The 27,679-nt window shown below is 43.1% G+C and overlaps 1 protein-coding gene and 1 non-coding gene across 3 annotated transcripts in view; both read left to right on the top strand.

Annotated features, from left to right (window-relative positions):
- Positions 1-27,679, top strand: part of ARHGAP8 (Rho GTPase activating protein 8) — an 89,893-nt gene that overhangs the window by 31,586 nt on the left and 30,628 nt on the right. For both annotated transcript variants that reach the window (XM_040345807.1, XM_040345806.1), the window contains 5 exons: positions 2,854-2,985; positions 8,490-8,576; positions 11,007-11,105; positions 13,403-13,513; positions 26,319-26,392. In XM_040345807.1, the coding sequence (XP_040201741.1) occupies positions 2,854-2,985; positions 8,490-8,576; positions 11,007-11,105; positions 13,403-13,513; positions 26,319-26,392 (503 nt within the window). The remainder of the gene's footprint in view (positions 1-2,853; positions 2,986-8,489; positions 8,577-11,006; positions 11,106-13,402; positions 13,514-26,318; positions 26,393-27,679) is intronic.
- On the top strand, positions 21,312-21,418 carry LOC120934130. Its single transcript, XR_005748282.1, has one exon. It is a non-coding gene; the product is annotated as a U6 spliceosomal RNA (small nuclear RNA).

The raw sequence follows: 27,679 nt of genomic DNA, 5'->3' as shown, positions 1-27,679 counted from the left end.
GTGACACAATCTCTTTAACTGCTGTCCACAGAGAACACTTTTATGTGGCAACCACAGTATAAACAATACACATAAATATGAATACATTCAAGGATAATACCACTAAATGGAAATACACCTTTCACAATTCATTTTGTGCACAAAATAACTGAGAGCTAACTTGTCCACATAAGTGAATTCACTGATCCTTATCTGCTGCACTGAGGGAATTTATCATTTATAGAAAACTCTGACTTTATCAGTTCCCTTCAATAAATATTCTTATTGCATAGTTCATATTTACTTCTAAAAAACATTTACCCTTGCGTCAGGGAGATGTTTATGAGTTCTGACTCTTCCTGGGGAAGGCTGAATCTCTTTACATTATAGCCCAAGGCTCATGGTAAAAAATTGAGTTGCCCCAGCGACTTCTACGTTTTTTAATATGTCACTTTGTGGGCTATAGACAGAAATTTCCTGTGCAAGATCTCGAGCGTTTGAAGTTCTTGCTTTCTTAACCTGTTTTCTGCAAATTGAACACAAGGGAATTGGCAACTAATGACTGAACTGCGCAAAAAAAAATTTAAATCCCCAAAAACTTGATTTTCTTAGAAGTTACAGATTCCATCTGGTAATGACGCATCTAATAAGTATGTTTTGGGCGACATCAGTCACGGTGTCAATTAAGGGCAACTTGTAATAACTTGTACAGAGGCTGCAGGCAACACACTGTCTACATAATTAGTAGATATTTATAGGCTATAACATTAAAGAAATTGGAATAAAAAATAACGTTTTGTAAGGTTAAAGAGAAGCTATTAAGTGCTTTTACAGAGTACACATTTTGAAATATTATTCCCATATACAGTATTTATAATGCATCTGGAGGAGACTATCACTTACTTGCATTTTTTGATTATGCTGTTTTAGATTCAGATTTGTAGATTCTTTTCCCCTCTCCTTGCCCCACCTCTCATAATCTTTCACTCTCTCTCTCTTCTTATTACTCTTTGTTTATTTCTTTCTCTATTTCACTCTTTTTCTCTTATCTTCTACCTTCTTACTTTCTCTCCCCAATCTTCTCCTCCTTTCTTTTCTCTCTCTCTCTCTCTTTCTCTCTAATCTTCCCAAACCTCTTTCTCTCCAGTCTTCTCTTCCTTTCTTTATCACTCTCTTATCTTCCCCATCTTCACTTTCTTTATCACTCTCTTATCTTCCCCCCTCTCGCTCCAGTCTTCTATTCCTTTCTTTATTACTCTCTTATCTGCCCCCCCACTCCTCTTTTGCTCTCCCAAGTTTTCTCTCACTCTCTTTATCACTCTTAATTTCCCTCTCTCTCTCTGTTCTTATTACTTTTTCTCTCTCTCGCTCTCTCTCCCTTCTTCCCCTTTCTCTCCCCAATCTTCTCCTTTCTTTTTTATCTCTTTCTTAGCGCCCCCTCCTCTCTTTCTCTCCCAGTCTTCTCTTCCTCTCTTTACCGCTCTCTTATCCTCCCCTCCTCTTTCGTTATCTCTCTCTTATCGCCCCCTCCTCTTTCTCTCTCCAGTCTTCTCTTCACTTTCTTTATCACTCTCTTATCTCCCCCTCCTCTATTTCTCTCTCTCTCCAGTTTTCTATTCCTCTCTTTTTCTCTCTTATCCTCCCCCTTCTCACTTTCTCTCCCCAATCTTCTCCTCCTTTGTTTTTTTTCTCTCTCTCTCTTATCTCCCCAAACCTCTCTCTCCAGTCTTCTCTCTCTTTCTCTATCACTCTCTCATCTTCCCCCTCCTCTCTTTCTCTCTTCAGTCTTCTATTCCTTTCTTTATTACTCTTATCTGCCCCCTCTCCTCTTTTGCTCTCCCAAGTTGTCTCTCACTTTATTTATAACTCTCCTATCTTCTCTCTCTCTCTCGCTCTCTGTTCTTATTACTCCCCCCCCCTCTCTCTCTCTCTCTCTCTCTCTCTCTCTCTCTCTCTCTCTCTCTCCCTCTCTCTCATCTTCCCCTTTCTAACTTTCTCTCCCCAATCTTCCCCTCCTTTATTTTTTATCTCTCTCTCTCTTATCCCCCCCTCCTCTCTTTCTCTCTCCAGTCTTCTTTTCCTCTCTTTATCGCTCTCTTATCCTCCCCTCCTCTCTTTATTTATCTTTCTCTTATCTCTCCCCTCCTCTTTCTCTCTCTCTCCAGTCTTCTCTTCCTTTCTTTGTCTCTCTTTGATCCTCCCCCTCTTCACTTTCCCTCCCCAATCTTCTCCGCCTTTCTTTTTTGTATCTCTCTCTCTTATCTTCCCCCTCCTATTTCTCTTTCCAGTCGTCCCCTCCTTTCTTTATCACTCCTCTTATCTTCCCCCCTCATTTTCTTTCTGTATCTCTCTCTTATCCTCCCCCTCCTCCCTTTCTCTCTCCAGTCGTCTTCTTTCCATTCCTTTCCTTTCTTTCCTTCTTTTCTTTCTTCCTATCTCCAGCTTTAATCCCCCCCTCCTTTTTCTCTGCCCAGTCTTCTCTGCTTTATCTCTCACTTATCCTTCCCCTCCTCATTTTCTCTCTTATCTACCCCCTCCCCCTTCTCTCTTATCTCCCCATTCCCCTTCCTCTTTTTCTCTCCTATCTTCCCCCTTTATTCTTTCGCTATCGTCTCGCCGCCTCTCCCCCCCTTCCTTTTCCCCATTCTCTATTCCTCCCTTCCTTGTCCTCTCTCTCTCTCTCTCTCTCTCTCTCTCTCTCTCTCTCTCTCTCTCTCTCCCTCCTTTGCAGATAAGGACTCTGGTCAGGAAGAGGATGACAACCCTGTAGCCTGCAACTTTTTAATAATAGTAGTTTGGACCGCATGGTCTTTGTGTGCCATTAGTGTTCTATGATTCAGTTTTAAATAATAGCCTTTTATTTTGTGTTTTCAGATACCTGAAGTATACGTTGGACCAGTATGTGGAGAATGACTACACCGTTGTCTACTTTCACTATGGCCTAAATAGTCGCAATAAACCATCTCTCAGTTGGCTCCAGAGCGCCTACAAGGCGTTTGACAGGAAGTATGTTGCTTGTATATAAGTGAGCAGTTGTATATAAGCATGCAGTTTAAGTGTAAAATTTAGCCACTGGGCGACCCTATTTTGTGTGCTACATGTTTGCTGATCCATTATCAAGAAAAGCAAGATTGCCTGAAAAATGTAAAATAACGTATGTTGATATATTTTACTTATTAAAGCCAACCTCAGGAATTGGAAAAAACATTTACCCTTGCAGTGGGCCTCTCCCCCTTGCCCACACTTCAAGGGTTAAATGTATGTGGTAGGGGCGAGTGTTTGGCCAAGAGTGCCTTTAAAATGGAGGCTGCGGGGGACTAGTTGCACCGTTGGAAGAACCCTACTGAAGTGCAGAATAAGGCAAGTATTTCTCATTGTTACAGCAAACCACACAACCTTTGCAGTGCAGGGGGGCACCATTGAAAGAGTAGATGTTATTGAATTCCTGGAGCTGGGCATTAGAGTGGTTGTAAACCTCTGAAAAGAAAAATGAATAAAGCATATCCTTCTATAGTGTGTACTTCCCTTATCTATAACACTTAGTGGGGAACCTTTCTGCTTTCTCCTTCCCCTATCCGCATTTCACTTCTGACAGTATTTGACACACAATCCACTGCCCCTTCCAACACACAGCATGTGATTGAAAGCTTCAGCTGTGCATGATTTCTTATGAGACTGTGTAGAGGGTAGTGTTTCCATTTCCTCCACTGAGGTCACAGATTATACAATGTTGGGCATTGTGAGACATCAGATCACCCTTTCCTTCTGCAAGCTGAGAAAACATCTGATTTGTGTACTATGGAAGACTGTAGAGGAGAGAATGTGCAGATAAACAGGTACAGCTAATGTAGGAAGATTTAATTCATTACTGTATACTGTCACCTGAGACTAGTTATTTCAGTGGTCTTATGTAAGGGTTTATTATCACTTTAAGGGAGTATTTATTTACAGCAGCCACATTTAGATCAACTACAAGACGGTGTTATTTTTGCCCTTTAATGGTTTCTGCTAGCAGCCAATCAAATGCTGAGGAATTGGCTCCTCACTTTTTTCACTCCATTGGAAAACATTTAATACAGCATAAAGCATGCACTGATTTAAATATAGTGTTGATTTTTTTTATTTTAAAATCAAAAACCTGGGGGAGTAGTGGGAGGTGGTTGGCAGGGAGAGATGGAGATGTAAATACCCAGATGTCTACTTTAAGATTGAGCATCCTGCCTTTTTTCTATTTTATTTTTTTTAGGTTTTCTCCTTTGATGGTCGAGTTAAACATTCATTGTATTGATTTTTAGTTTAGCAATAAAATCCTGTTGGAGGTTCTAAACCTTCCCCACTGTACTAGAAAAAAAAATGTTCATGCTGCAGGTGTCTTTGTTGGGAAAACTCCTCTCCCTTCCTGTTGGCTCTGCCTCCCATCAAGTTGGAACGGGGAATGGGGCTTTTCCCTCACATACTGTTTTGTCAGCTTGGGAAAAACCTAGACCTACCAATGCCCTGCCAACAGAATCTTGGCAACCAATGACGCACATTACTATCACTAGTTACTAGGATGCTGGCAGCTGGGTCAAAGTGTTATCAGTGTAAAAAATGGAGTGCAGCCGAAGTATACCTGGATCAAAAGTTGGTATGATGTCTGCTGGGCAGCCTTCCCACAGTTCACCAAGCTAGAACAAGTGCCTAGGTTAATTGCTGCCTAAACAGTAAAAAATACTGCCTCAGGTAGCATTTAAGCCTGGTACACAAACACACGATTTTTTTTTTTCCGTTCAAACCAGAGGGTTGAACAAAAAGAAACTGACAGCTCACGTCGAAGCCACTGTACTAACAATCCGATGTTAGTATGACGATCTCCCCGCTGAGCTATTGTGTTTTGAAAGGAGGACGGTTCCCCTACCAGATTACTTTGGTCAGGGCTCTCAGCCATTGGCTGAGCACACTGACCGGGAGCAGGCAGGTGGGCTTCTGTCCGACCAGCTGCTATACACACAGGCCTGAATGTCAGCCAGTTTCTATTGAACCGGCTGACAGTCAGCCCGTGTGTGCTAGGCTTTAAACTAGGCATGTTTCTGTCCCCCGCTGAGTGTGGAAGGGACGACGTCAATTGCGGTGAGGAGAACGCTCTATGTGGACAGTTTTACCCCAGGTGCCTGCATACTTGATGTCTCTTTTTTAATCATTAACCACTTCAGCCCCGGAAGAATTGGCTGCTCCGTGACCAGGCCATTTTTTGCAATTCTGCACTGCGTCCCTTTAACTGACAATTGCGCGGTCGTGCGCCGCTGTACCCAAACAAAATTGACGTCCTTTTTTTCCCACAAATAGAGCTTTCTGTTGGATGTATTTGATCATCTCTGCGACTTTTGTTTTATTTTTATTTATTTTTTGCGCTATAAACAAAAACACAATATTTTGTACTTTTTGCTATATAAATATCCCTAGTTTTAAAAAAAAAAAAATTTTTAAAAAGCAAATTTTTTCCTCAATTTAGGCCGATATGTATACATATTTTTGGTAAAAAAAATCGCAATAAGCATATATTGATTGGTTTGCGCAAAAGTTATAGCGTCAAAATAGGGAATAGATTTATGGCATTTTTTATTATTTATTTTTATTAGGAACTCACGATCTGTCTCTCCTGACAGAACAGGGATGTGTGTGTTTACACACACACACGTCCCTGTTCTGCCTCTCGTGTTCACGATCGGTCATGAGCATCGGCACCCCCGCGATGCAGCGGGCGTGCACACGCCTGCTATCCCGCTTAAAGGGACCGACGTACAGCTACGACGGTTCGCGGGATTTTGCCGATCTGCCGCAGTAAAATGACGCCGGGCTGGTCGGCAAGTGGTTAACCATGTGAGTTTTTAAAGGGTGGTACCCTTATTAAATGTAACTGTATTGCTACACTTAGGGGCGCCTTTCTTTTCTTTTATACTCAGTTGTGACATGACGCTACTTGTATATCAAGCTTGTACAGTATATCAAGTAAAAATGTATTAAATTTTGCTTGTCTTGCAAAACGCTCTCAAACCAAGTTGCTCTCAAACCAAGGTTTTACTGTATAAGTTAGCAGGGGGAAGCACTGAGAACAACCGGGGAATATTATTATTCCACTGACACTGGTAGTATTGGTTTCTGATAATACTATATTCTTTGCAGAGATGGCTTTAATTTCATCTTTCAATAAAGCCGCAGAATCATTTTAAGTAATAATTTCAAGTTCAGTACTGAAATAGATCAGAAGTAAAAGGGAAACATTTGTGGAAGAAATGGGAGCAGAGAGATTTCGCTTCATAGGAAGGACATTAGGAAGATATGTAGTCAGATCATCTCAGCGCTCTCAGTAGCACTGGATCTCATTATAAAGCCACTTTTCACCAGCTCACTATCATCTATAATAACAATGCAGATCACTATCTGGAAGGCTGGAATAACACGACGTGACACGTATACAGAACAGGGCCCTTCAAACACTTGTTTCATCTTATTTGGCTAGAAAACTATTGAGTTTTTTGTTTTTTTTTGATGAAAGTCTTTGATGGCCTTTTTTGTGCCTGACTGTTTTTCTGACAATTGCATCGCTGAAATCAGGATATCACAGCCTTCTGAGACTTCATAGGGACAGATGATAAAATAACCCCAATAATTTCACTGTCATTGGCGTAGAGGGGATCCACGCATCGCCGACGTACGCGCTTCAAAGTGATGAGTGAATAATGGAAGTAGATATGGTGAAGCTCACATGTGAAAACCAGAAACTGCATTTTTTTTCTTCCGTTTTTTTTTCTTTGGTTTGCAAAACGTTTGTGTAGAGATCACACTGGCCTAAGGACATGTAAATGACAATACTCTGCGGGCCTTTTTATTGTCCGCTAAGGTCACGCTTACCTCCCAATGTTCTGAGATGGGAAAGCTGAAAATATTTAGACAATGGGTATACACCTGATGCACCTCCATCACATAGACCATGACGGATAAAACAATTTCGCTCTCAGAGCTGCTTGGGGAAAAAAAGATAATCTTGTAATTTTATTTATTTCATTCAGGGCCAGTTCACACAACAAAAAACGCACTTGAGATCCATTCCGGGTGTGTTTCTGCATTTTGTATGCGTTCTGGTGCATTTTTGTTGCCTTTTTGATGCGTTCCAGTGCAGGAAAAATTCAGCATATTCTGCCTTTTCTTCTGGAACTGACTGCACTGGTGTAAACAATGCCATTGGAAACCATATAACCTACTCTCCATGTGTCTTTGATGCAGAAGAAAAACGCACTGGACTGCATGTGGTGTGAACTGGCCCTAAAGATGAACTCTGGGATAAGCAAATATTATCTAAATATAAGAGTCCTGTGCATTCTTATTTGAATCTTATAGCCAGATTCAGATACAGTTACTCCGGCGTATAAGTAGATACGCCGTCGTAACTCTGAATCTACGCCGTCGTAAATTTAAGCGTATTCTGGATACCAGATACGCTTAAATTAGGCTAAGATACAAGCGGCGTAAGTCTCCTATGCCGTTGTATCTTAGGGTGTATATTTACGCTGGCCGCTAGGTGGCGCTTCCGTTGTTTGCAGCGTTGAATATGCAAATGAGCAAGATACGCCGATTCACGAACGTTCGTGCGCCCGTCGCAATTAGTCACGCCGTTTACGTTAGAGATACGCCGGCGTAAAGATAAAGCTGCTCCCTAGGTGGCGCAGCCCATGCAAGGTATGGACGTCGGAACAGGCCTATCTTTTTACGTCGTTTGCGTAAGTCGTACGCGAATAGGGCTGGACGTAATTTACGTTCACGTCTAAACGGCGTACTTTGGAGCAATGCACACTGGGACGGCCATGTCCATGGACGGCGCATGCGCCGTTCGTAAAAAACGTCAATCACGTCAGGTCACTAATCATTTACATAAAACACGCCCCCCTGTTCCTCATTTGAATTAGGCGCGCTTAGGCCGGCCCATTTACGCTATGCCGCCGTAACTTAGGAGGCAAGTGCTTTGTGAATACAGCACTTGCCTCTCTGTTTTACGGCGGCATAGCGTATATGCGATACGCTACGCCGCCTCAACATTAAGCCGGTCTCTCTGAATCCAGCTACTAGTGTGCTTTGTGTATTTCTTCCAGGTCTTTGCAATATTCCGGTGTGAAAGTTTCTTCTGTGCAGGAGCTTCCTGTAATAAAGACTGATCACTGCTGCTCTCTCTCCTTGTGAAGGATGCAGTGGCGGTGTTTTTTTTTTTTTTACTCTATTGTGTATTTTTAGTTATTTGTTTACGGTCATGGGAAATTTTTTGTTTTTTTGCTGTCGTCCCTGTTGACGATTTTTCTTAACTTCCTGTTGGGTAAAACACTGTAAGCAGGACAGGAAGTGAGGGGAGATCTCTCTAATGTAGCCGCAGGGAGCAGTAGAAACCCAACAGGTGTATTAATCTTTCTGCATTCTATCCAAAACTAGAACAAAATATTTGGCTTGATGTACACATTGAGAAGTTGTTTCTTCCTCCACAGGTATAAGAAGAATCTAAAGGCGCTTTATGTTGTGCATCCAACTAACTTTATCAAAGTTCTGTGGAAAATATTCAAGCCAGTGATAAGGTGAGTGAACGCAGTTGATTTGATCAGGTTCAATTTTGCTTAGCCCCGGTTCACACTTGATGCAGTGCGGAATTCACAGCGAGTTCTGTTTGACTCCGCACCACATGTAAGTCGCACCCCATTTATGTGAATCGATGTGGGTGTGTATGTTAATTTAGCGACGCCCTGAAATTGGTTCGCAAAACGCAGTGCGATCCGAATCCGGTGCGACCAAAAAAAAGGATCCTGCATATTTTTTATACAAATTAGGTGCAATTTGAGCCAAACAGAATAACGGCTCTAATTGCACTGCTGAAAATTTGCATGTGATTTGAACAGGAATGCGGTGTAATTCTTGCTGAAAATCACATGCGGTTCCCCGCACTGCATACTGGTAATTTGGGGCTAAAGTGGAGATATTGCTGCGGGCAGCTGTGTGGGGGCAGGTTTGGCATTACTGGGGGGATGATGTCAAGATCAATTAGGCCACACCCACTGTTTTACTACTCTCCTTGGGGCACCCAAAGGTGTCCCAGGCTGCTAAAGTGTTCGCGTTTGGCTTGAAGAAAAGGTGGCAACCCTTATTCCGCGTACACACCATCGTTTTTCCTGACGTTCAAAAAGCAGTCGTTTTTCACGACGTGATTCCTCTCCAGCCTGCATACACACGTTCATGCAAAAAAAATTCGACCAAAGCGCGGTGACGTACAACACATACGACGGGACTATAAAGGGGAAGTTCCTTTCCTTTCCCTTTGGGCTGCTTTTAGGCTGCATACTTGATTTTGAGCATGCGCGTTTTTTTCCCCCTCGGAAAAGCATACACACGACCGTTTTTCGTGACAAGAAAAAGACTGATGGGAAATACGACGAGAAAAAAGAGAGCTGGTTTCAACTTTTTTGCGGGCAGTTTTTTCATCGAGAAAACTGCTAGGGAGCATAAACACGGCCGGTTTTCTCGACCAATATAAAAAATGGCAGTTTTCTCGTCGTAAAAAACGGTCGTGTGTACAATGCATAAGTGTATGTCTGGTCACTGTTTCAGCTGCAAATTAGGTCCGAATTTTTGGCCGAATTCACACCTGAAACAGACCAGAAGACGCACAGGTCCCTTTTGCAATTCAGACTGCAGCTGCCCCAGGGGTGTGTGAACCAGCTGCATTGATAGCCAGTCACACTTTCCTGTCATGAGAATTAAATGCGGTGAAACAGTGTGAACCTAGTGTGATTGCTTGTCTAGCAATCGGGCTAAAGCCTGCTGACCATATTGTCGGGATCCACCCAGATGGCTGATCAGCAGCTGACTCAGCCTCTCAGCACGTGGATAAGATTTGGAGCCAGCCACTCCCGCCCCCTCTCCAGTGTGGCGCCCCAGTGAGCACTGGAGGGGCAGAGGGGAGAGCGGTGACTGACAGTCACCATTCTCTGCTTGGAGCTGACCAAGAACTAAGCAATTAACGTCATGTGATCGCTCAGTCCTCGGGTTTAGAGCTGGCAGGGGATAGCTGCAACACCAATGCTGGAGCACAGAGGTGAGTATGTTTGTTTTTTTTAACAACTCCAAACCTTTAAATCTGAACTCCAGGTAGATATAAAGAAAACATTGTTTTTTCATTTATGGAATTATTCATTAAAATAATTAGGCCCGGTTTACAACTATCCATATCTGCTTTTGTTCATTTTGCAGTGCTTTTGGTAAAGTACATTGAAGCACGTGTAACCTGGCATTTTATTCTTACCTGATGATGAGAAAGGTCAAGTCACCAGCCTGGCTGTACAGAGCTGCTTGTATCTCAGGACTGGATGGACAAAAATAGAAATCATTTGGCAGTATTAGACCGCGTACACACGGTCGGACAAAACCAATGAGAATGGACCGAGGTTCAGTTTCATCGGTCCAAACCGACGGTGTGTATAGCCCATCGGTCTGTTTTCCTTCGGGCCAAAATTTTAAAACATGCTTCAAAATCGAACCGATGGCCCGCTGCCCGATCGGTCCAAACCGATGGTTAGTACAGAAAGCATCGGTTCAAAACCCACGCATGCTCAGAATCAAGTCGACGCATGCTTGGAAGCATTGAACTTCGTTTTATTCAGCACGTCGTGTGTTTGACTTCACTGTGTTCTGACCCGATCGGTTTTTGGAAAGATGGTGTGTACACACATCAGACCATCAGGCCACTTCAGCGGTGAACTGATGGAAATGGACCATTCTCATCGGTTTGGAACGACCGTGTGTACGCGGCCTCACAGTTCATATATGTATTTGATGAGTGTATCCGTTTGGCTGGAGTTACCAATCTAAAATATGTCACTTTCTAAGGTTACAGCAGATGCAGAGAAGTAGTTTTGTTTATATTTTCAAGTTTAAATCGATTGTGATTTCACCACTGTGCTTTTTATTTTGGTTTTAAAAGTCTTCTTAATTAGTAATATTCTCTTTTAATTCAGTCACAAGTTTGGCAAGAAAGTTTCCTACATGAACCACCTAAGTGATCTTCGAGAGCATCTCCGATTTAACCGTCTCATCATTCCACAGGAAGTGTTACAGTAAGTTCTGTAATATTACAATATACTATGGGGCATATCAAGGTATTAAATCGATTCGAAATTAAATCGATTCAGCAGGGGCCATCTGAATTTCGATCCATCTATGGAAATTCCCGTTCCAGAGAAGTTGATCTAATGATAGACTTATTTTGAATCGGCTTGTTGGGAAAATTTTCCTTCGATCAGGTTTATTGAGCTGATTGGCTGCAGCGCTGATCATTGTATACTGACAGCGGAGGAGTTCCTGCTCTCAGAATACAATAACAGTAGGGAGGATTCCTACAACCACCTTGCTTGTGTGGATGGGGTAATCCATACCTCCCAACTGTCTCTGATTTCGAGGGACTGTCCCTGATTTGGAGCAATGTTCCTCTGTCCCTCATTCTTCTCATTTGTCCCTCATTTTGGTCTGATCTATACAGATGTATATAAAATGCACTTTTTATCCATCAAAAAGTGTTTCCCAGTGCTAAACCTTTCATCTGATTTCTAAATTGCTGCATTTGTAAGTGGTAAAAAAAGCACTTGTGGGTTTAACCAATCTTATTTTTTTGTACAATTCTCCTTTAAGGGGGCGTGGCAAGGGCTGTGTCCTATGCCTGCATACTTTTGCTGATAGGTGTCCCTCATTCCCATCTCAGAAAGTTGGGATGTTCATTTTTTTCTGGTCAGCCTAGAAAAAGGGGTTGTAAAGGTATTTTTTTCCCTAAATAGCTTCCTTTACCTTAGTGCAGTCCTCCTTCACTTACCTCATTTTGCTTTTAAATGTCCTTATTTCTTCTGAGAAATCCTCACTTCCTGTTCTTCTGTCTGAAACTCCACACAGTAATTCGAGGCTTTCTCCCTGGTGTGGAGAAAGCCTCTTGAGGGGGAGGGGCGAGCAGGAGTGTCAGAATGCCCACTAACACACAGCTCCTTTCTCTATCTGCAAAGTAGAGAGTGTCCTGACTTGTCTGCTCACCCCCTCCCCCCTCAAGAGCCTCGCATTACTGTGTGTAGTTACAGACCGAAGAACAGGAAATGAGGATTTCTCAGAAGAAATAAGGACATTTAAAAACAAAATGGAAGGATGAGGTAAGTGAAGGAGGACTGCACTAAGGCAAAGGAAGCTATTTAGGGAAACATTTTTTTTACCTTTACAACCCCTTTAAGCCGGGTACACATGGGGTGAATGTCAGGAGACATGTGGCGGTTCAAAAAAACAGGCCGACATTCAGCCCGTGTGTATGTCAGTCTGTCTGGCAGAAGACATAAGACGTTTGTCTGGCTTCTGTAGGATGTGGATGCTGGAAAACCAGCAGGCCGCCCCACTGCCAGAACATAATAGCTCAGCAGGGAAAATCTCTATACTAACTTTGCATAGTTAGTATAGCGGTTCTGACTTGAGCTGACATTTTTTTTATTTTGTTTTTTCATTCAACCCAGCGAAAAAAAAGCGAAGTGTGTACCAGTCTTTAGACTGGTGACATTGACCATGCCATGTCAAACTATGAAGTAAATTGTGGCCTGTTAATGAAATAAGGGATAGGGAATGTTTGAAAGTTGACTGTAACACTGGCCACACTAGAATCCTTTAACACAAAAATTATCGGCTCTGTGCCAGTCCTCCCCACCACCATGCGAACCTCAGATGTTAGGGCAAAACAAGCCGTCCATGCTCACAGATTGAATAAAGAAAAAAGAAGCTGCTGCACACCAGAGGGATCACTGGTGTCTCTGCTGTGTGTTTATTGTGTAGAATATTCACAAACGTGAGTTAGGCAGTCCCCTTCCCAGGACCACCCCTTAGCATGTTTCTCCCAATAGGGCTTATTCTAGAGATTGCTAAGACAAAGTCCTATTTTTACCCAATAGGGCAGAGGAGCATTTGTAGTGTAGGGACTGCCTAAGTCGTTTTTGTGGTTATCCCACATAATAAACGTGGCCTTACTTACTGTAACTAAATGTCACTGTGATTGTGGTCTGGATTTACCAGTTGTTGTCCACAAAGCTAATTTTGTTTGGAAGACTGGACTTTGACACAGCAGACAATAAATGAGGGGTAGGCTTAACAAAGAAGCAGTTCTAAAATTCTATATTTATTATGGAGTTTGGGCACTGCTTGTTATTGGTGGCATCCAAATCCAAAGTGGACTCTCCAGGAAGGTGAAAAAGACCATTTTTATGTCAACAAACTAATACTAGCTTAGCAACAGCAATTCAACCCTATCACGTATGAAAATCACTGGGCTCTAACCCAAAATTTCTGGGTGTCAATGTTTAAAATGTCAATGTTTAACCCACGACTTACCTTCCAGACATGATGAAAAGCTCCGCCTCCAACACAAAGGAAAAACCGCACCTGTTACAAAAGCTCCTCCACCTCGACCGCCGCTCCCTACTCAACAGTTTGGTGTCAGCCTGGAGTAGTGAGTGTCCACCACTTGTATTTGTGTTCTGAACTCCTGATATTGTGTTGTAGAGACTCTGCATGGGCGGTTTGCACCACTTTGTCTTCAGTGAATTAGAAATCAAACCATAAAAAGTGTTCTCTTTTATTGGACAACTCTAGGAAAGGAAGAAAATCGGACAGCTTCTATACCTACCCATACTGGGCACAGTAACAGGTTCACTTTACAATATAGTGACTGCAGATCAGCACTGAAATGCAATAGAGCTGAAAACAGGCATTTGATTTAAAACTTGGAAATTGTTTATAATATAACAGTGCTAAATATAATTCTGTGAGGGTTTACATCTACTTTAGGCACTATACCGAACACCTTAACAACTTCACCTCCAGAAAATTGATATCCCTTCTTAACCAGGCCAGTTTTTTCCGATAAGGCACTGCATTACATTTAACTAACAAATGAGCGGTCGGTCGTTCAACTTTGGACCCAAATAAAAAAAAAAAATGTTTTCCCACAAATGGAGCTTACTTTTGGTGGTATTTGATAACCTCTGCATGTTTTATTTTTTGCGCTATAAACAAAAAAAGACCAGCAATTTTGAACAAAAAACAATTTTCTTTTTTTCTTGCTATAAAACATACCCCCAAAAAAATATAAAAAAAATAATCTAATTTCTTCATCAATTTAAACTAATATATATTCTGCTACACGTTTTGGGTAGAAAAAAATCCCAATAAGTGCATATTGATTGGTTTGTGCAAAAGTTAGTGTCTACAAACTATGGGATATATTTAGATTTTTTTAATAGTAATGGCAATAAGTGACTTATAGCGGGATTGCAATATTGTGGTGGACAAATCGGACACCTAACTGACACTTTTGACCCTTTTGGGGGACCAGTAACACAAACACAGTGATCAGTGCTAAAAAATATCCCACGTCACTCTCAGTGGCGGCCTGTCCATAGAGGGCGCCCGGGCGCCGCCCCCCCCTCCCCCAGTCAGTAAAAAAAAGAAAAAAAAAAATTTGTTTTATTTAAACATGTCCCTTGAAGGAAAAAAAAAAAGGTCCTTAGGTGCACTGTGTCCGAGCGCTGGGCACAGTGCAGTATGGGTAGCGCCACGTCTGTGCAATCACGGGATTGCAGACGAGGCGCTACATTGGCAGCAAAAAAAATGCCTTTGTGGCGCTCTCCATTGCGCCAATTGCTTCCGGCACGGTGGACTGTGTTGTTATGGCTCGGATGCACACTTTCTGTGTGCACCCGCACGTCTCTGTGCTAGTCCCGACGTCACAGGAAGAACAGGAAATGACGTCGGGACTCTCGAGCTCAGTGCGCCGAGTAAGCTGAGCTATGCTGCCTGCCATGCCTGCAGTAACAGGTCGGAACCCCCTCCCTGCTTAATCAAAGTTTGTAAAATATGTAATAGCAGGCAAAACGGACTCCATCCCCCACCCGGCTTTTAAAAAACATTGGACTAAATTACCGCCCGTAACGGCCCAAACCCACCTACCCCCCCCCCGCTTATTCAAATTTTTATTTAATCTGTGGAAATAGCAACCACCCCCCTGGCTTATTCACATGGTTTTTTTTTTAATCGGTGCAAATAGCAGCCGTAACGGTAAACCCCCCGCTTATTCTTTTTTAAATCGGAGGTCAGAAAAAAAAGTATTTAACATTGGGCGAAAATAGCGGCTTATTCAAATGTTTTTTTTATTTAATTGGTGGAAATAGCGGCAGGAAGGGAAATCCCCCCCCCCCCTCCCCGCGCTTATTCAAATGTTTTTGTTTTTATTTAATTAGGGGAAATAGCGACAGGCATGGAACCCCCCCCCACACACTTCAACCTGCCCCTGCCACTGGTCAATGTAGCCCAAAACAGACTGCTGCCCGCACACTAAACCGCTGCGGTTTAGTGTGCGGGCAAGTGTTTAATGGGCAAGTTATATTACAGCTTAATTAAACTGGGTCATAGCCTTGCGTTTTCACAAGTCTCTGAATTTGGAACATTCACATGAGAATATTGGCAAGTATAGGAATCTAGCTAATATAGCCACCCAGCTGGAACCATTTCCCTAATGACAGTTTATGGTAGGACTCCAACCAAAACTTTTTTTCCCTTGTTCTAGATAGTGAAGTAGTGCTAGAAACTCTGTGTATTGCGGTAGTCTCTGCTGGAGATATTCCCTCTGGCTTCCTGTGTGGTCAACAGAACAGGAAATTAGGGCAAATCTCCCCAATGGAGAGTTAGGCCATTTACACACGAGGCGGACTCCGGCGCTACGGAGTTGGCCTGCTCCCGCCAGCTCAGCGGGAGATCATTCCGCAGATCTCCGCTGAGCTGGCGGATGACAAGCTCCTCTCTGCTCACTGAGCAGGGAGGGGCTTGTGCAGCACTGCTGATTCCTATGGAGCGATCTGATGAAAACGGCCAGCATGTCCCTTTTCATCAGATCTTACCCAATCCGATCCGCCATGGATGGATATGGACGTATCGCCATACGTCTGATTTTGGTGGATCGGGTCGAATGACATCTGACGCTCCATAGGACTGCATGTAGCAGCCATTCAGGTCCGCCGTCAAAACTAACAGGCGGACCTGAACGTTCTGTCCGTGTGAAAGGGGTCTTAGGCAGAAATAATGCCAAGAATGAGATTCTATCCCTTCCATACTTTCCTCAAAACAAAAAAAAAAACTCCACGATAAACTTTTGGCTTGTTTGCCATTTGCATTTTTACTTGGATACATTATACCAGGGCTCGACAAAATCCGGGCGCCAGGTCGCAATTGCGACTAGAAGGAAGCATAGGCCTGCAGAAGGCCGCAAAGCAACAGCCTCAATTACCCCATACCCCATCCCTACCTCCTCCGCCGCGTGATCATGTCGGGTCCCGCCGGCCGGTAACTGAGGCTGCGGCTTTGCAGCCTTCTGCAGGCCTATGCTTCCTTCTGTGATCTGGCACCATCTTGTGGTGGCCGTTGGCATGACAAGTAAACCAGCAATGACAATGGTATTTCCCAGTGTTTTCACTGCCATCTCCTTCCCTCTAATTAGAGCCTCCAAACATTATATATATTTTTTATTCTAACACCCTAGAGAATAAGGAAAAGAAATTTTTTATTAATTAGTGGCGCAAAATTTTCTTTTCCTTATATACTTGTGCTTTGTCACGTTTTTTTGCTGCCTTTTCACATATTCATTTATTTTGTTTACAGTGTGGTTAGCGCGATTTTTCTTTTTCCATACACCCTAGAGAATAAAATGGCGGTCGTTGCAATAGTTTCTGTCACACCGTATTTGCGCAGCGGTCTTGCAAGTGTACTTTTTTGGGAAAAAATACACTTTTTTAAATAAAAAATAAGACAAAAATAAAGTTAGCCCTTTTTTTTTTTACATTGTAAAAGATAATGTTACGCCGAGTAAATTGATACCCAACATGTCACGCTTCAAAATTGCATCAGCTCATGGAATGGCGACAAACATTTACCCTTTAAAATCCCCATAGGCGACGTTTAAAAAATTCTGCTCGGCGGGACGGGCGCGTTTTCTGGCTCCTAACTTTTTTAGCTGGCTCCTAGATTCCAAGCAAATTTATCAAACCCTGCATTATACTCTTCATTGACTGATAAGTGATATAGGAAAATAGGCAGGTTTAGGTGAAACAAAAATGGAACTTCTGATGGAACAAACAAAACTAAATAGCGCATTCTGTATTAGGGAGCAGAAAACAAGCCATCATTTCCTGGAGAATGTAAAATGACCTCTTTTAATTTTCATTTATCATTCTCCCTAGGCAGACAGGTCATGTAGAAAGGCGGCTGGGGCTAGCGCTAGTAGTGAGCCATCATCCCTTATCTGTCAGGACATATGGCGTAGTTCTACTTCCGTCCATCCCTGCTTCATTTCAGATAGAACAAATGTCAGCTTTATTTTCTACAGTAGATAAATACAGTGTTCAGTGCTTTACGGCCAGAGGAATGCAATGACTCCAATTGTTCACCTATACAGCTCGCAATTCCCCTGTGTTGGTGAAGGAAACCATTTACTTTTAAGTATATCTAACCCAATCACTAAAATGCCATCTAAGCGTCAACGTGTTCATGTAATTTCAAAAGTAATTTTTTTTTTTAAATAGAAACAATTCATTAAAATTTGAACTCAGGGATGAGCATATATTGTCTTAATACAAGAGTTCTATGCATTCCTGCTTGGATCGTGGTGTGCTTTGTGTATTTCTTCCAGATCTGTGCAGTAATCCAGTGTAAAATCTGTGCAGGAACGTTCTGTATAAAACTGGTCACTGCTGCTTCTTCTCATTGTGCAGGGCGACTGTTCTTGTAGTTTTCTACAGACAGCCTCTCTAGGGTGCCGTGAAGTGGCCCTGCAGGTTATGGAATTGCAAATGTGTGCAAATGATAGTAAGTGAGCTGGGAATTTTTCCTTGTTATTTTTTGACTGTAGTGGGTGGGGCCTGCTGGGCCCCTCCAATAGCGCTCCTCTCTGCAAAGTAAATTTATTTTCTATGTAGCTAGATATTAATGTAGCTTCCTTGGGGAATGCTTAGATTTTCCTGCTCATCTGCCCCATCATGCTCCCTCCACAGCCTGGCGCTCTAGTAAGCGTTAAAGGGGTAGAGCACGGGGCGGTGACTGACAAGTCACAACCCTGTGCTTAGAGTGGACCCAAGAACATAGGGCCAGATTCAGGTACAATTGCGGCGGCGCAACGTAACCCGTTTACGTTACACCGCCGCAAGTTTTCAGTGTTAGTGCCTGATCCACAAAGCACTTACCTGTAAACTTGCGGCGGTGTATCGTAAACACGTCCGGCGCAAGCCCGCCCAATTCAAATGGGGCGTGTACCATTTAAATTAGGCGCGCTCCTGCGCCGGACGTTCTGCGCATGCTCCGTTCGCAATTTTCCTGACGCGCCTTGCACGAAATTACGGCGGCGCGACGTGTTTGTGAATCGCGACGTGCGTAACGTACTTACGCCGAAAAAAAAAAATCAAAATCGACGCGTGAACGACGGCCATACTATAACATGGCTGGTGTAAAGTTAAGCAATGAAAAAGATTGCTTAACTTTGCGACGGGAAACTAAGACTTGCGCCGACGTAACGAACGCGAAAACCTTCATGGATCGCCGTAACTGCTAATTTGCATACCCGACGCTGGAAAACGACGCAAACTCCACCCAGCGGCGGCCGAGGTACTGCATCCTAAGATCCGACGGTGTAAGTCAATTACACCTGTCGGATCTTAGGGCTATCTATGCGTAACTGATTCTATAAATCAGTCGCATAGATACTCTGAGAGATACGACGGTGTATCAGAGATACGCCGTCGTATCTCTTCTGTGAATCTGGCCCATAGTGATTAGCGATCTTTGATCTCTCAGTTCTTGGCATAGAGCTGGTGGGGGACAGCAGCAACATCAGAGCGATGCTGCAGCCATCTAGGTAAGTATGTTTGTTTTTGTTTTTTTTATTTCTGCACTTGTAACACTAGGTAAAGACTTCATCTCATATGTCATTTTTCATTTTGCCCATAGTTTCATTTTAAATGCTGGAAGAGCAAAAATCTTATGCCCCAGGCTTCCAGCTCTAGTATCACCAACTGTAATGCCGCGTACACATGATCGGAAATTCCGACAAGAAAAGTCCGATGAGAGCTTTTGGCCGGAAATTCCGATCGTGTGTATGCTCCATCGGACTTTTGCTGTCAGAATTTCTGCCAACAAAAGATTGAGAGCAGGTTCTCTATTTTTTCGACAGAAAAAGTTCCTATCGTCTGTATGCAATTCAAACGCGCAAAAAACATTGCATGCTCGGAATCAATTCGACGCATGTTCGGAATCATTGAACTTTAAACTCACTTTGTTGTTGACGGTCAGAATTGTGTGTGACCGTGTGTATGCAACACAAGTTTGAGTCAACATTCCGTCGGAAAAAAATCCACGGTTATCTTGTCGGAATTCCTGATCGTGTGTACGCGGCATTAGGGATGATCATTGTATCATTAACTGGACAGTGGAGTTGTAAGAAATTGCAACAGTGCAGTACTCCTGCAATTGTAATTAATTTTGTTTTTTATATATTTAACAAGAACTTTGGTGAATGCAGTTTCTTTTTTTTCCAGCATTAACCAAATCTGTTGGGAGTTAGGCTCCATTCACACCTGAACATGGCGTATTGTACCGCGATTTGCCGCGACAAATTGCAGCGTTTTTGTCCCGCGATTTTTTTAACGCGGTTTTCACTGGAGGGGTGATTTACACATTGTCGGCTATGGCCAAATGCCGAAGCCGCCTGAAAAAAAGGGTCAGGGACTTGTTTTGAGCTTCAGGCGTACGGCGTTTCGGCGTTTGGCGTGGAGATGTGAACCATCTCCATAGCCGACAATGTTAAATCACCCCTCCAGCGTATTTCAGGCTGCAATAGCGTCGGGCGTCAAAACGCCTAGGTGTGAATGGAGCCTTAGATCACCTGCAGCTTATGGAGTAATGGTCAGCATGATCCCTTTGTGTAACTTCAGCTAAGCTTTCACAATGGTCTCCTAAGCTGACAATTAATCAGTAGACTGGTGAAAATTGCCAAGGTGTTATAGTGTCAAGTCTTCCTCTCCTCGCACATCTGTTGGGCTCAGATCGAGAAATTACTTTATTTAAAAAAGAAAGAAAAATGTTCACCTTGATTGAATGTCCCTCTAATGGCGCCAATATGGAAAGGCTTGATCCCTCTAAACAAAGGGTCAGCCAAAGACATTTCCAAGCTTCCTTTATTAGTTCTCAACAACTACTGTAAAGCATCCAATTACCCGGGCTTGTTAGAACAGGAAGAAACGTGTCATCGCTAGCGGCAATTTGAGGGAACTGATTCAGTTGATAAAAGAAATTCATTGCCAAGTAAAATTGAATTTGTGCGGACGGCGAAGCTTTTTGCTCTGCGAAACGGGGATTGATAATGGTTTTGTCAGTTTCAAGGAATATTACAAGTTGCAGGATGACTTCATTTTAATGATTGTAATTTCTGGCGCTGCGCTGAATTCTGGCACTTGGACTAAAAGAAATACAAGTATGGTCACGCTAAGGGTCAGTGTACGCAGTTTGTGTGTTTGCTTCTGATGTCAGTTTATAAAGCATTTTTGATGGGCATGGAATATAGCGCTTGAATCGCAATTCAATCAATCAGATCTTAAAGAAGATTATGTCAACCCAACATTTCATATTCCTGATATGTGCTCTTAAAGGGGATTTTTTTTTATAACCTTCAATTATTATTTTTTTATTGCATTTTAGTGTAAATGTGAGAGCTGAGGTCTTTCAACCCGAGATCTCACATTTAAAAGGTCCTCTCATGTTTTTGTACTATTACAAGGGATTTTTACATTCCTTGTAATAGGAATAAAAGTGACACAATTATACATTTTTTTTAAAGCACCGTGTAAAAATAAAAAATAAAATAAATAATAAAAAAATAATAATTTTAAAGCACCCAGTCCCGCTGAGCTCACGTGCAGAAGCGAACGCATACATAATTCACGCCCGCATATGATAATATATGTTCAAACCACAAATGTAAACGTCGCCAATGGAGATTTTGACGTGCCAAGGTTTGTCGCCATTCACAGAACATGCGCAATTTTGAAGCGTGACATGTTGGGTATCAATTTACTCGTCGTAACATTATCTTTCACAATATAGAAAAAAATTGGGCTAACTTTACTGTTGTCTTAATTATTAACTCAAATGTTTATTATTTTACAAAAAATTGCTGTGCAAATACGGTGTGACATAAAATATTGCATTGAGTGCTCGCTTCGGCAGCACATATACTAAAATTGGAACGATACAGAGAAGATTAGCATGGCCCCTGCGCAAGGATGACACGCAAATTCGCGAAGCGTTCCATAAAAAAAAAAAAAAATATTGCATTGACCGCCATTTATTCTCCAGGGTGTCTAATGTTTGGGGGTTCTAAGTAATTTTTGAGAAAAAAAAAATATTTTAATTGTAAAAAACAAATCTCAAAACGAGGCTTGGGCTGAAGTGGTTAAGGGGCAACATACACATTATAACCCGACTGTACAATTCCCTCCTCTTTAGATTTACCAAACCTATGCAATATAAAGGCCTGTCTTAAAGTGGTTCTAAAGGCAAGAAATATTTTATCTGAAGGCATTTCCTGCATTAAGTTAAAAAATACTAGTTGCATCACCTCCTTACCTCCCTTTATGCTTATTTGAGTCCTAGCTTGATCCAGTGCTGTGCCCCCCTGCTAGCTTCTCTCTCCCCTTACACTCTCAGAGACGGCTGCGGGAGCCATTGGCTCCGGTGGCTGTCGATCGAATCCTGTGAGGAGGGAGCTCCTGAAAAACAAAGTATAATACATCTGGAAACCATAAGTAGTTGCAACAATATTTACAGGTATATTAACACATACCAAAGTTGCACATTTGGGTTTGGGCATTAAGGTTTGTTTTGACCTGACAGTGAAGAGGTCAAGAAGAAGTCCATTCTGTTTGTGTCCAATTAGGTAAGGTCTCACACTACAGAGTTGTTGGCTATTCTAAAGAAGACTGTAAAATCAGATTGTAAGATGTATGCCCAGCTTTTCACTGACCTCAGCCTAATCTAAAATTCCCTTGTACACTATTTTCTAACCTGCCCAGGCTGCCCTCATACCTTGGCTGCAGAAATCAGGTTCCACTGCAACTGGTTTCATGACCAAGACATGGCATTTGGTCCTGTGATCTCTGCTGAATGGGATGAGTGGGGGTTAGATACACTGCAACACTGCTTTTGGACTTTAGATTAGAGACCAGGCATTTGGGCAAATCATTTATGGTAAAAGGGAGGAGCAGAGTTTACACTCCTTTTGGTCTTTAGACTACATGACTGAAAGCCTAGGCATCTTTTTACATGAGCTCACCAGGGTGTCCCTATCTGACTGACTCACCAGGGTGTCCCTATATGACTCACCAGGGTGTCCCTATCTGACTCACCAGGGTGTCCCTATATCACTGACTCACCAGGGTGTCCCTATCTGACTCACCAGGGTGTCCCTATCTGACTCACCAGGGTGTCCCTATCTGACTCACCAGGGTCTCCCTATCTGACTCACCAGGGTGTCCCTATATCACTGACTCACCAGGGTGTCCCTATCTGACTGACTCACCAGGGTGTCCCTATCTGACTCACCAGGGTGTCCCTATCTTACTCACAGGGGTGTCTCTATATCACTGACTCACCAGGGTATCCCTATCTGACTGACTCTCAAGGGTGTCCCTATCTGACTGACTCACCAGGGTGTCCCTATCTGACTGACTCACCAGGGTGTCCCTATCTGACTGACTCACCAGGGTGTCCCTATCTGACTGACTCACCAGGGTGTCCCTATCTGACTGACTCACCAGGGTGTCCCTATCTGACTGACTCACCAGGGTGTCCCTATCTGACTGACTCACCAGGGTGTCCCTATCTGACTGACTCACCAGGGTGTCCCTATCTGACTGACTCACCAGGGTGTCCCTATCTGACTGACTCACCAGGGTGTCCCTATCTGACTGACTCACCAGGGTGTCCCTATCTAACTGACTCACCAGGTTGTCCCTATATCACTAACCAGGGTGTCCCTATCTTACTCACAGGGGTGTCTCTATATCACTGACTCACCAGGTTATCCCTATCTGACTGACTCACCAGGGTATCCCTATCTGACTGACTCACCAGGGTGTCTCTATCTGACTGACTCACCAGGGTGTCCCTATCTGACTGACTCACCAGGGTATCCCTATCTGACTGACTCACCAGGGTGTCCCTATCTGACTGACTCACCAGGGTATCCCTATCTGACTGACTCACCAGGGTATCCCTATCTGACTGACTCACCAGGGTGTCCCTATCTGACTGACTCACCAGGGTGTCCCTATCTGACTGACTCACCAGGGTGTCTCTATCTGACTGACTCACCAGGGTGTCCCTATCTGACTGACTCACCAGGGTGTCCCTATCTGACTGACTCACCAGGGTGTCCCTATCTGACTGACTCACCAGGGTGTCCCTATCTGACTGACTCACCAGGGTGTCCCTATCTGACTGACTCACCAGGGTGTCCCTATCTGACTGACTCACCAGGTTGTCCCTATATCACTAACCAGGGTGTCCCTATCTTACTCACAGGGGTGTCTCTATATCACTGACTCACCAGGGTATCCCTATCTGACTGACTCACCAGGGTGTCCCTATCTGACTGACTCACCAGGGTGTCCCTATCTGACTGACTCACCAGGGTGTCCCTATCTGACTGACTCACCAGGGTGTCTCTATCTGACTGACTCACCAGGGTGTCCCTATCTGACTGACTCACCAGGGTGTCCCTATCTGACTGACTCACCAGGGTGTCTCTATCTGACTGACTCACCAGGGTGTCCCCTATCTGGCTGACTCACCAGGGTGTCTCTATCTGACTGACTCACCAGGGTGTCTCTATCTGACTGACTCACCAGGGTGTCCCTATCTGACTGACTCACCAGGGTGTCTCTATCTGACTGACTCACCAGGGTGTCTCTATCTGACTGACTCACCAGGGTGTCCCTAGCTGACTGACTCACCAGGGTGTCCCTATCTGGCTCACTGCATCAGACCTTTGCAGGGAGACCACTGATTCCACACAGAGAGAGTGGAAGCATACTGGCATGGGCATGCATTTCTACTTGGGCTATGGCTTTCTAAAGAAAATAAAACAATTATAGACTTTGCAGACTTTATTTTGATGCATCTGGAATGTATTTAGCTGATTTAAATTCCAGTTTTAATTCTTCTCCTGTGAAAAAAAGGTTTTGGCTAGAGTTGGGCTTTAATACAATCTCTTTCTAAGTTCCCACTGCAGAGATCTTTTTCTCAATGCTATTAAGGTCTCTCCATCCAGTCACTACAGAAACACACTATTCAATTCTCATTACTCAACCAGAGGCGAGCCGCTGCTTATTGAACTGTTTGGGGTCAACATTAATTTGTTAGATTCTGTGGCCCAGGTAGCCATACTAACTAAACAGATCATTACGCCAAAGGAAGTACTATAAACTGGCAATTCTAGGCCATTAGTAAAACGATAATGCTTTGAAGGAGGTATGACAACCATACTAAAGTCACCAGGGTCCAGTCAATTTATATTAAATAGAGTGTGTTTTAACTGAGATTATATTTTGCAAAAAATATACTAAAGTTAATAAAATATATTTTACAAGGACTATGTTGATGGGGAAGTCAAGTTGCTGGAAAGAAAAATGCTGGCTGGCTTAAGAGAATCACAGTACGCATGGCTATGGTATGCTGATCTGTCGTACGATTAGATAACAATGTTAAAAGATACTAAGGTTTACATCAGGGGTCATCAAACTACGGCCTCGGGCAGACTGCCCCTTTAATATCGCAGCAACCCCCCCCCCCAGCTACCTTAGGTCTGGACAAAAGGCGGGTATTTTGAGTTAAGCAGCGGGGCGGTTTCAGCAATCAAACACCTGCCTTTCATTAGCAAAGTCCCGCCCTTTGTCCGACCTGCCATGCTTCGCGACTTGTGTGATTGAGGTAGCAGAGAGGCGGAGTGCTGGGATGTTATAGTGTAATATTGTGTATGGGGGGGGATCTGTGATAGGGGGGAGATCTGCGATGGGGAGTCTGTGATGGGGAGTCTGTGATGGGGAAATCAATAAACTCTTAATGCGATTTTTGTAGAAGAAAATATGTAAAATTATGTAGAAGAATACGTATCGGCCTAAACTGAGGCGAATTTTTTTTTTTTTATATTTTTTTGGGGATATTTATTATAGTAAAAAATATAGAATTTTTTTTCAGAATTGTCACTCTATTTTTGTTTATAGCGCAAAAAATAAAAACCGCAGAGGTGATCAAATACCACCAAAATAAAGCTCTATTTGTGGGGGGAAAAAGGACGCCAATTTTGTTTGGGAGCCATGTCGTACGACCGCGCAATTCTCAGTTAAGGCGACTCAGTGCCGAATCGCAAAAAGTGGCCTGGTCTTTGGCCAGGCAAGTGGTCCAGGGCTTAAGTGCTTAAGGAGACAAATGCTACTCAGCTGGTGGAACATGTGGAAGTGATGCCCATTGCAAATGCTGCCAGTTAGAGATGCTGTTTGAACTATGACATTTGTTTTTCATGGATCTTTTTACCAGTGCCTTGGATCCAATCAGGTTTTCATTTATTTCCTTAGGACAGTGGTTCTCAATCCTGTCCTCAAGTACCCCCAACAGGCCATGTTTGCAAGTTTTCCTTTATCTTGCACAGGTGCTTTAAATCAGAGTCAATGGCTTGGTATTTTGGACAGCTATTTTATGGGGGTACTTGAGGACAGGGTTGAGAACCACTGCCTTAGGAGGTTTGGAAGCTGCCTGCTTCTGAAAATACTAGTTCATTGGCTGTTATTCCAGTCCAATAGATTTAGTATTTTCCCTGTAGAAAAGTCTTGCAAAACAGGAGCTCTGCCTTCACATTGACTTTCTGGAGGCTTGTTCCCGGTCAGTGTTTTAGAAAGCATTAAAGGCAAAGAGAACCAGACAACTAGCATTTTCAGAATATGTTCAGAAAGGGTTAAAATATTTATCTACCTGGCAATAGCTCTATGACTATAGTTCTGTTTCAAGGAGAACCTTTCACTCATGGCCATCAGAAGTAGTCATGTTCGGCATAAGCTATCATTCAGCCTATCGGTTCATTAGGAACTGGTGATGTCACTGTGATATGAAAAGAGGAATGACCTAATTTCTTTCCTATAAGTCTGATATTTTATTTTGTTCAGCCTAAAGAACAAAAACAAAGGAGAGCTGATCCCCCCAGTCATGGAACAGACAATTTCGTACCTGAAAGTGAAAGGTAAGGGCTCCAGAATGAGTGGGTGTCACAATGTAACTCCTTTCACTTCCCTTTCTTCTTGTCTGTTATCCTTTTCTTTTCTTTTTGTCTTGTCTTTCCTACTGGGTGCTAGTGTCATCCCCAAGTGAAGTTCTTTTTTTGATCTTGTGAAGTACCCTCTGGCACAGTCTTTCTTTCTCAATTTATCTACCATATATACTCGAGTATAAGCCAAATTTTTCAGGATATTTTTTTTGTGCTGAAAATGCCCCCCTCAGCTTATACTCGAGTCACCTTTTTGCGCCTGATCTCCCGGACTTTGGGGACCCGGTACCAACCAAACTTGGCACACATGTAGCCCCACTATTCCTCTACAAGTGTGCAAAGTTTGTTGTCCGGGGACCTACGGCCGGGGAGCACCGATTTTTCAAAGCCGGGCACCCCTTCCGTAGACTCCCATGTAAAACGTCAGTCTAGTCATGGGCACAGTGAGGCATGGGCACAGTGAGGCATGGGCACAGTGAGGCATGGACACAGTGAGACATGCACATGGACACAGTGAGGCAAAGTGAGGCATGCAGATGGACACCCTAGGCTTATACTCGAGTCAATACGTTTTCCCATTTTTTTGTGGTAAAATTAGGTGTCTCGGCTTAATTTCGGGTCGGCTTATACTCGAGTATATACGGTATTGTAACGGAGCTCCCCCTTTCAGTTTTTGCTGCTGGCCTTTTATTTGGAAAGTTTGGGTAGCCATTCCCACATGGGCATATACTTCCTGCATCAGTTTCTATAGTGAAACATTTCCTAACTTTAGAAGCCACGGTTGTATTATACATAAATAGGGCAGATATGTCAAAAGGCAAAGTTATTGTTGACCGATATTGACATAGCTTTTTGGACCCAATGTTTGACATGACCTCTAAAACAATGGAAGCAGCAATATTAAGTATTTTCCCATTGTATTAGAGGACAGCATGTGTAAACATTTCCAGAGGCATTGATGTTATATTGAAAGTCTGAGAAATGGCTGCCTCATGGCTTTGTCAGAGTAAGTTATTACATAACTAATGCAGGAGGATAAAACTGGTTCCTTATGGGCCCTCTTGGTGGGTACACAAGGATATGTAATGTAATCCATATTCAGCCAGTTCAGCAGAGGCCAGACAAATTCTGATCTGTGTGTGGTCATCCTGTTCAACTGAAGTTGATCGGTAGATAGACTTCTGTTGAAAGGGACTGTTGGAAACTGTCATATGATCAGCCGCTGCAGCCAAGTGCAGCGCTGATCTTTGTATTATGGAAACA

Source organism: Rana temporaria, chromosome 3 (genome assembly GCF_905171775.1).
Source record: "Rana temporaria chromosome 3, aRanTem1.1, whole genome shotgun sequence".
Taxonomy (NCBI): domain Eukaryota; kingdom Metazoa; phylum Chordata; class Amphibia; order Anura; family Ranidae; genus Rana; species Rana temporaria.
The sequence above is the reverse complement of the archived record's forward strand: the minus strand, read 5'-3'. Positions and strand labels throughout refer to the sequence as shown.